The sequence below is a fragment of the Elgaria multicarinata genome, chromosome 4 (assembly GCF_023053635.1).
Source record: "Elgaria multicarinata webbii isolate HBS135686 ecotype San Diego chromosome 4, rElgMul1.1.pri, whole genome shotgun sequence".
NCBI lineage: Eukaryota > Metazoa > Chordata > Lepidosauria > Squamata > Anguidae > Elgaria > Elgaria multicarinata.
In genome coordinates, this window is record NC_086174.1 from 1,471,931 (window position 1) to 1,481,243 (window position 9,313).

Sequence of the window (9,313 nt, forward strand, 5' to 3'; positions counted from 1 at the left end):
GGATTCCTGCATTGAGCAGGGGGTTGGACTCGATGGCCTTGTAGGCCCCTTCCAACTCTGCTATTCTATGATTCTATGATTCTATAATGGAGGACATAGTGCAACAGCACTCTCCCGCCCATGTTCCCCAGCAGCCGGTGCACACAGGCTTACTGCCTCGAATACTGGAGATGGCACACAACCATCAGGGCTAGTAGCCACTAATAGCCTTTGCCTCCAGGAATTTATTCAGCCCCCTTTTAAAGCCATCCAATAGCCGGAATTATGATTAATCTTCTTAGAAACATGCTAAACTTACACTTACATTCTTATAAAAATGAAATAATGGTCTCTGACATTCTCTCTCTCTCTCTCTCTCTCTCTCTCACACACACACACACACACTGGCAAATTCAATAAAACATGGATGTTCCTTTCAGTTTTTAATCTCATGAAAATGACTCTGTCCGGCCTAACTACCAGGTCTTGCTTCTCGAAAGTTCTGGCCTTTCAGTTTCTGTTTCTCTGACTAAAGTTACACGTGCAAAGACATTGGATAAGATTGTTCTGTGCTTCTGTGGTGGTGGAGGTAGGCCAAGCAAGGCAGAGGAGTTAGTCATACACAGGGTGACCCCATGGAAAGGAGGACCGGGCTCCTGTATCTTTGACAGTTGTACATAAAAGGGAATTCCAGCAGGTGTCATTTGTACGCATGCAGCACCTGGTGAAATTCCCTCTTTATCACAACAGTTAAAGCTGCAGGAACCCTGCCCTCTTTTGTAGCTGGGCTCTATGGACCTATGAATATTGACATTCTAGCTACCAAACATAGGCATTTTGTTTTCACCTGATGAAAATAAACTGGTCTAGTCTGCCCGGCAACTATCAAACTTTGCTTCAACCTCTTAGTCAAAGGCACCTCATTTTCTGGAAATATATGAAAACATTTCAATGGGGAATTTGATTTAAATCAACCTTTGTTCCTGCTGATTTCAAACAGTCCACTCGGCTTCTAGCGCGTGTGGCAGCCAATCCACAGTCAAACACAGGAAGCCAAAGTGAGCATTTTCCCTCCCTTGCCTCAATGACACCATTTTCATTCAATGAAATGCACTTTGGGAAGAGTCAACATTGCAACAAACCAGAAAGACAAGTGGCTGGAATCCTCTATTACATGATGAACTAGATTCCCATCTTTTAAAGAGCTCAGGGATCTTTAAAAGCAAAGAAAATAAAACAAATCTGTGTAGATTTCTCAGTCCAATGAGCCTTTCCTGATAAACAAATGGCTACATGAGCCATTCCTGTGACCTATTGTGTTCTTGGGACAGTAACAATGCTTTAGATAGAATCCCAAGTCAAGTTTCTCAAACTCCTGCAGGGCTCCTGCACTGAAATGCATTCACCATTTTGATGATTCACAATTCTCTTTCATCATCTCAGGTTAAGATAACGTGGGGAGGTACTTCTCAGTGTCTCAGCTAGGGTGGAAACATGACCGGTTGGTGGAACCACCACACCACAATGGTGGTACAACAAGCCCTTATCAGGAAGAATCAAATCACCTCCACTCCAACTGCCTTCTGCCACCACGTGAAGACATCCTTATTTCAGCAGGGCTTTAATTTGCCCCAGGTTTATGTGACTTTTTTTTTTATAAACACAGTGTTTTAACTGCTATGCTTATCTTTTAAATTTTGGTTGTCACTATCTTTGAATACATTGCTGTCTTTTAATTTAAATTATTGTAAGCCACCACGTAATACAAGGCAGAGTTTATATTTATAATAAATTTTAAAAAGCATATGGTTGATAATTGATGGATTAGGTTACACTTGCTCTGATACAGCAGTGCTCTTCTTATATTCTTACTGTCTGTCCCAGAAGAGTATAAAAACTTAGATGGCTTTAAAAGGGATTAGCCACACTCAGGCAGGACTAATCTATAAGAACATAAGACATGCCATGCTGGATTAGACCAAGGGTCCATCTAGTCCAGCACTAGACTAGCGCTGGACTAGGGCAACCTGGATGATCAGGGGTCCGGAAACAAAGCCCTATGAAGAGAGACTGAAAGAACTGGGCATGTTTAGCCTGGAGAAGAGAAGATTGAGGGGAGACATGACAGCACTCTTCAAATACTTAAAAGGTTGTGACACAGAGGAGGGCCAGGATCTCTTCTCGATCCTCCCAGAGTGCAGGACACAGAATAATGGGCTCAAGTTAAAAGAAGACAGATTCCAGCTGGACATCAGGAAAAACTTCCTGACTGTTAGAGCAGTACGACAATGGAATCAGTTACCTAGGGAGGTTGTGGGCTCTCCCACCCTAGAGGCCTTCAAGAGGCAGCTGGACAACCATCTGTCAGGGATGCTTTAGGGTGGATTCCTGCATTGAGCAGGGGGTTAGTCTCAATGGCCTCAAGTTTGAATTGCTGAGCACAAGGGATCGGAAGAGATTTCAAAAGGGTGATTATGGATAAAAAGATAAAGGTATCAACACTCAATGTTAAAGGTTTAGGGGCAGTCGTGAAAAGGAAGAGAATAGAACAAATGCTAAATAAAGAGGGATCAGATATTATAATGATCCAAGAGACACACCAAGGCTCCGAGAATACGAATATGATAAAATTAAAGTGGTTAGCCTATTATGAAAAATCATTAGGGACATCAAAAAAAAATGGAGTGGCCACTTTGATTTCAAAAAAAAGTGGGTTTATATTAGAAGAGGTAAAAAAGGATGATAAGGGTAGATATCTTATGTTAAAAGGTAAAATTGAGGGAAAGGTTTATACTTTGATTAATGTTTATGCCCCAAATGAGAGGCATAGAGAATTTTTTATAAAGCTGTTCAAAGAAATAGAAGAATTTAAGGAGGGGTATGCATTATTAGCTGGGGATTTTAATATGGTTATGGATAATAAAAGGGACAGGTCAAATCCCACTAATGCTGAAAAGAGGAACAATATGACTATATTGAATAAATTAGTAAAAGAAAATGATTATTTAGATTCGTGGCGCTTACTTTACGGGAATAGGCCTGGATTTTCATACTTTTCCCCAGTTCATCATACATACTCCAGGATAGATTATATATTTGTTTCAAAAGACTTTGCAACGAGGATTTGTAAAATGGAAATGGGGGTAATAAAGGTAACCGATCATGCCTTGTTAAGTTTAGAATTTACAGTTAAGAAAGATTATAAAGAGGCATATAGATGGAAGTTGAACACAAAGATATTGAAATACAATAAAATAGTAGATAAAATTCGGAAGGAACTGTCGGAGGCATGGGAAATTAATGAAAAAGGAGGAACAGCTGGGTCAGTCATTTGGGACACCATGAAGGCTGTAGCAAGAGGAATCTGTATTAGAGAAACATGTAGTTTAAAAAGACAACAACGTGCAGAACAGGAAAAGTTAGAGATAGAAATTAAAAACTTGGAGGAAAGATATTGGCGAAGTAAAGATAAATATAAATTAGTGGAAATACAAGCTAAGAAGAAACAATTAGAAAACTTAAATATAGAAGAGATTCAAAAGAATTTAATGTATATGAAAAGGGAATATTTTGAAAACAGTGATAAGAACTCGAGGTTGCTTGCCAAGCTCACACAAAAAGAAAAAGGGAGGAATGGGATAGAAACGTTGAAAGATAGTCGAGGGAATTATTGTCATGCAATGAAAGCTAAAATAAAAATTTTTCAGGAATTTTATCAGGAATTGTACAAGGGTAAAGAAATTCAACAAGAAAAGGTGGAGGAGTATATTGGAAGGTTTATAAAGAAGGAAATAAAATCAGAATATAAGGAGTTAATGGAGTCAGTAATAACTCAAAGAGAAGTTGAAGAAGTTATTGATAAGTTAAAAGTGGGTAAATCACCAGGAGCAGATGGTTTGGGTCCAGAATATTATAAGGTCTTCAAAGATTGTTTAGTTCCAAAATTAATGGAACTTTATAATAGGATATTATCAGGAGAGAAGATACCTGAATCATGGGAACATTCAGTGATAATTCTGATCCCAAAACCAGATAAAGATTTGACTAATCCTGATTCTTATAGACCTATTTCTTTAATAAATCAGGATGCTAAAATTTTTACATCTATTATGGCCAAACGATTAAATAAATTTTTGGCAGAATATATAGGAGCAGATCAATGTGGGTTTGTGGTAGGAAGACATATGCATAATTTAGTGGGTAGAGTTTTAAATGTAATAAATGTAATAAAAAAAGCAAATATTAAGGCAGGTATTATGGCATTAGATATTTTTAAAGCTTTTGATTGTGTGAGCTGGCAGGCACTAAAGAGTATTATAGATAAATTGGGATTTGGAAATAAATTTAAAAATGTAATAGAACAGTTATATTCCCAAAATACGGCGGTAGTGGTGGTAAATGACGGACTTACTGAAAAGATACGACTAGCCAGAGGAACAAGACAAGGATGTCCGCTCTCGCCGGTCCTTTTTGTAATGGTTATGGAAGTTTTGGCGAAGGCACTAAGGGAGGATAAAGAATTAGAAGGAATTGGAGAGGTAAGGGAGATAAAGCTAAACATGTTTGCGGATGATACTTTATTGACCATTAAGAATCCATTAAGAAAATTAGAAAGAATTAAATATCAGTCGAGGGAATTTGAGGAAATTACAGGGTTAAAAATAAATTGGTCTAAATCAGAGATGATGTTGTTTAACTATACTAAGAAGGAAGAAAAGGATTGGGAATTTAAGGGGATGGAATTGAAAGTTAAGAATGAGATTAAATACTTGGGAATTAAAATTACAAAAAATCTAGAGAATTTAGAAAGGGAAAATTTAACGAGGTTAAAGAAGGAGGTATTAGAGAAATTGGAGAAATATAAAAGATTAAATTTATCTTGGTTTGGGAGAATAGCTTTGATAAAAATGAAGATACTAGCTAAAATTAATTTCGTATTTAGGATGCTACCTATAAAAATATCAGAAACCGAGATAAAAAGTTGGCAAAATATTATTAATAAATATTGTAATGGAGAAAAGAGAGCAAGAGTGAATAAAAATAATTGGTACCTAAGCCAAAAAAAGGGGGGAATGGGTCTCCCAAACATAAAATTATACTACGTAGCAAATAGATTAAGACATGTTGTAGAAGCAATTATGGGAGTAGGAGATTTATACTGGATGGAAGAAAAAATCATAAGTAAGGTAGAGATGAATCTGGAGAATGTTTTTTTTAAAGATGGAGGAAGAAAATGGGTTGGAAGTATAGATAATCCACTCCTGAGGACTCAATGGGAAATTTGGAGCAAATTTAAAGGGAAGCTGCTTCCGAGCAACTCTCCCTTAGCACCGATAATAATGTTAAAGAATTTCCCAGAGGATCTAAAGGGTAGATTATGTAAAATATTAAAAGAGAAAAATAAAATAAAATTAAAGGATTGGGTAAGAGATATTAAAACAAGAGAAGATATGGAAAATTTGTTAAAGGAGAAGAAGCTATCTTGGCTAGAATATGGTCAATTAGAACAATGGAATAAAAAGTGGATTAAAGATAATAGAATGTGCAGAAAGATGACGAGGTTTGAAGAATTAGTAGTAAGTAAGGAGAAAGGAAAAGGAGGTAGTATAGTTTCAAAAGGATTAATGAGTGAAATATATAAAATATTGTTAGAGAAGGAGTTTAGAGAGAATACAGAGAAAGTGATTTGGGAATCAGATTTGAAGATACAAATAGGGCGACAGAGCTGGGAGGGACTATGGAAACAAAGAGTGTTGAGAAGTTTATCAGTAAGAATAAAGGAGAATTATTTTAAAATTTTATGGAGGTGGTACCTAACCCCGGTTAGATTGAACAAGATAAGTGATCAACATTCAGCAAATTGTTGGAGAGGATGTGGGGAAAAAGGAACGTATTTACATATGTGGTGGCAATGCAAATATGTACAAAGATTATGGAAGATGGTGTTCTCAGAAATTGAAGAAATAGTGGGAATGAAAATAGAACAAACACCAAAAATAGCATTGCTGTCACTATTTGAAGATATAAAGTGTGGAAAAGGAACTATAGAGCTGATATCGAGTTTGTTGGTTGCAGCACGATTGATGATAGCTAGGAACTGGAAGATCCAAGGGGAATATTCTATTGAGGAGTGGTATAAAGTAGTATGGGATATAGCCATTAATGATAAACTGACATGTAATATTAAGTGGAGAAAAGGCGTAACTAAAATAAATGAGTTCGAAGGAATTTGGAAACAGTTCCTAGTGTTCGTGTTTACTAAGGGAAATGGGAAACCACCATCAGAAGAAACGATTAGATTTTGGACTCAAGAATGATCCCGAGGTGGGGGGTGCACTTTTATGTTAAGAATGAAAATGTTGTAGTGTGATAAGGCATATGTAATAGTTTTTGATATTTGTACTCAACAATTATTCAATATGTATGAAGCAGATATTTGATGTATTTCTTTTTCTTATTGTGTTTGTTTCAATTATATTTTGGAAATGTTCATTTATGTTTATATAGTGTTGAAAATGAATAAAAATTATTAAAAAAAAAAAAAAAAAAAAAAAAAAAAAAAGTCTCAATGGCCTTGTAGGCCCCTTCCAACTCTGCTATTCTATGATTCTAGTCACACATTGGCCAACCAGCTATTGGCCAGGGATGATCAAGGTAGCGCCCTCCCACCCATGTTCTCCAGCAACTGGTGCACACAGGCTCACTGCCTCTGATACTGGAGATAGCACACAACCATCAGGGCTAGTAGCCATGGATAGCCTTCGCCTCCAGGAATTTATCCACCCCCCTTTATTACATTTTTATACCACCCAATAGCCGAAGCTCTCTGGGCGGTTCACACTACATCTTGTGGTAGTGAATTCCATAATTTAACTATGCACTATGTGAAGAAGTCCTTCTTTTTATTTGTCCTGAATCTCACACCAATCAGCTTCATGGGATGACCCTGTTGGGTTCTAGTATTTTGGGAGAGGGAGAAAAACGTCTCCCCATCCCCATTCTCCATACCATGCAGGATTGTGTACACCTCTATCATGCCTCCCCTTAGCCGTCACAGCTATAAGAAACCTTCATGTGCAGAGGCAGTATGCTAGCCAAAGCCAGCTGGTGGGGGTCACATAATGGGGAAAGGGAGTTCATTTCATGTCCCGGAAAAAGGAAAGAAACCTCTCATGCAAGCACTTGAGTCATTGCTGACTCCTAGAGGGACGCCTGCTTTCGCTGACATTTTCTTGGCAGACTTTGAAGCGGGGTGGTTTGCCATTGCCTTCCCCAGTCATGGCTACCTTTCCCCCAGTTAGCTGGGTACTCATTTTACAGACCTCGGAAGGATGGAAGGCTGAGTCGACCTGAGCCGGCTGCCTGAGAACCAGCTTCCACTGGGATCGAACTCAGGCCGTGGGGAGAATTTCGGCTGAAGTAACTGCCACTTACCACTCTGCGCCACAGCCGCTTACCACTCTGTGGGCTTTCCCAAAGCATCCAGCTGGCCATTTACCGGGGGTGTCAGTATCCGAAGCTGCTCGACATCCCTCCTCCCCATTCTGCCTAAATAGACCCCCTCAGTGCTTTACAATAATCACTCATGGGGGGGGGAACCATCCAAGAGAGCTCATGCTGGGTTACATGTTTAGTTTTTGTGAGAGAGCTTCGGCTATTGGGCGGTATGAAAATGCAATTAATAAATGCTGGGAAGCAGCTTTCTACTGCCAAATGCCATGCAATTTCCAGTGACTGCCAGAAGATGCGATCGCCGCTGGCTTACAGAGCCGCGGAGTGGAACTGGTCCATAAACCAGCTCTAAAATGGACCAGACACATTCATGGAGGGGTCATCGGCCGGCTGTTCTTGCCATGGTACTGAAACAGCCATTTTTGTGAACTGCCCAGAGAGCTTCGGCTATTGGGCAGTATAAAAACGTAATAAATAAATAAATAAATAAACAAACCCTCAGTTTCAGAGGCAGCCTCCGTCTGCAGACGGAAATACACTGAGGGTGGTGGTGGGGAAACTTGAAGAGTGCTATCATGTCTCCCCTCCATCTTCTCTTCTCCAGGCTAAACATGCCCAGTTCTTTCAGTCTCTCTTCATAGGGCTTTGTTTGCAGAACCAGGATGATCAGGGGTCTGGAAACAAAGCCCTATGAAGAGGGACTGAAAGAACTGGGCATGTTTAGCCTGGAGAAGAGAAGATTGAGGGGAGACATGATAGCAGTCTTCAAATACTTAAAAGGTTGTCACACAGAGGAGGGCCAGGATCTCTTCTCGATCCTCCCAGAGTGCAGGACACGGAATAACGGGCTCAAGTTAAAGGAAGCCAGATTCCGGCTGGACATCAGGAAAAACTTCCTGACTGTTAGAGCAGTACGACAATGGAACCAGTGACCTAGGGAGGTTGTGGGCTCTCCCACCCTAGAGGCCTTCAAGAGGCAGCTGGACAACCATCTGTCAGGGATGCTTTAGGGTGGATTCCTGCACTGAGCAGGGGGTTGGACTCGATGGCCTTGTAGGCCCCTTCCAACTCTGCTATTCTGTGATTCTATGAAAACCAACCCATGCAGATGTGCTGGCTTCAAGGCCCCCCTCCCCCCACCCCACCCCACCCCGTGGCCCTGATCCAGCACCGCTGCCACGTCCTTGAGAGCAGAGGGGGAGGGGAGGGGGGAGTGAGGGGGGCGCGTGACCTCCTAGGATAACACCCCCTCCCCCAATTAGGTGCGTGTGTGGAGAATTAATAGTTCAAGGGTTGAGGGGTGGGGGGAAGGGATGAGAGGAGCCAGGGGACCTCCCACCCCTCCTGCTCTTCTCTCTCGCCCTAGGAGGTGGGCAGGGCAGGGGTGCCCCCGCTCGCTCGCTCGCTCGCCCACCCGGCCTCCCTCCCTCCCTCCCTCCCGGCCTGCCTGTCTCACCTGAGAGGCGGCACCGGGCCGGGCAGTACTTGGCGGCGGCCGTGAAGCGCGTCCAGCTCCCGATGGCCCTGACAGTAGCCGCCATCTTGGCCCAGAGGGGAGGTCGAGCGGACTGAGGGAGGCTTCCCTGGCGGAGGGGGCGGGGCAGAGGGGAGGGGGCTTCCCGCGCCTCCGTCGCCTCGGCCACGCGACAGGGCTGCCCCTGGCGCCGCCTGGCTGTAAATCCCAGCACGGCTCCCTTCGCCTCTCCGCCCGGCTCTTCCTTTCGGGCGCTTTTTATGAGATGGCTCCCCCATTAAAAAAACAACAACCCTGAGCAGCTTCGGAGGCGGGGGCTCATCGGATCAGGCAGCGCTTTGGTCGGCTACGGGGAGGCCCGCGGGGGCCTCCTTGAGCGCGTCGCGCTCGATGCCAGCGAGGGGCGGG

General features: G+C 42.0%; 2 protein-coding genes across 2 annotated transcripts in view; one reads left to right on the forward strand and one right to left on the reverse strand.

Moving 5' to 3' along the window:
- Positions 1–9,004, reverse strand: part of HADHA (hydroxyacyl-CoA dehydrogenase trifunctional multienzyme complex subunit alpha) — a 39,589-nt gene extending 30,585 nt beyond the window's left edge. Inside the window, exon 1 of the mRNA XM_063123684.1 lies at positions 8,888–9,004. Within this exon, the coding sequence (XP_062979754.1) occupies positions 8,888–8,972 (85 nt within the window). The 5' untranslated portion in view covers positions 8,973–9,004. The remainder of the gene's footprint in view (positions 1–8,887) is intronic.
- CLU (clusterin) overlaps positions 1–9,313 on the forward strand; it is a 445,162-nt gene that overhangs the window by 148,258 nt on the left and 287,591 nt on the right. The gene's annotated exons all lie outside the window — the stretch shown is intronic.